We start from the raw sequence: 264 nt of genomic DNA, 5'->3' as shown, positions 1-264 counted from the left end.
TTAGATATCAAGAACTGATAAAATTTCAGTAGGAAGAAGTCCAACAATGACTACACATATGAAAACATCATCACTACATAGACAAAATTATGCATGCAACTACATGAGCAGAGGTGCACCCCTCCCTCGTGTCGCCCCGCTTGGGCGACCCGAGGGGCGCAAACCCTAGCCCCGCCGTCCCCCTCCCCTCCCCTCCTCGCCCTTCCATCGCCGCCGCCTGAGGCAGCTACTACCGAGCAAGCTCGGCGCGCTGCTGATGAAGGC

General features: G+C 55.7%; 1 protein-coding gene across 1 annotated transcript in view; it reads right to left on the bottom strand.

The window, feature by feature from the left end:
• Positions 1–264, bottom strand: part of LOC119356970 (G-type lectin S-receptor-like serine/threonine-protein kinase B120) — a 74,381-nt gene continuing 74,117 nt past the window's right edge. Inside the window, exon 14 of the mRNA XM_037623956.1 lies at positions 1–50. Coding sequence (XP_037479853.1) covers positions 1–50 — 50 coding nt within the window. The remainder of the gene's footprint in view (positions 51–264) is intronic.

Source organism: Triticum dicoccoides, chromosome 2A, assembly GCF_002162155.2.
Source record: "Triticum dicoccoides isolate Atlit2015 ecotype Zavitan chromosome 2A, WEW_v2.0, whole genome shotgun sequence".
NCBI lineage: Eukaryota > Viridiplantae > Streptophyta > Magnoliopsida > Poales > Poaceae > Triticum > Triticum dicoccoides.
Note: the sequence above shows the minus strand (reverse complement) of the source record. Positions and strands in the feature narration are given on the sequence as shown.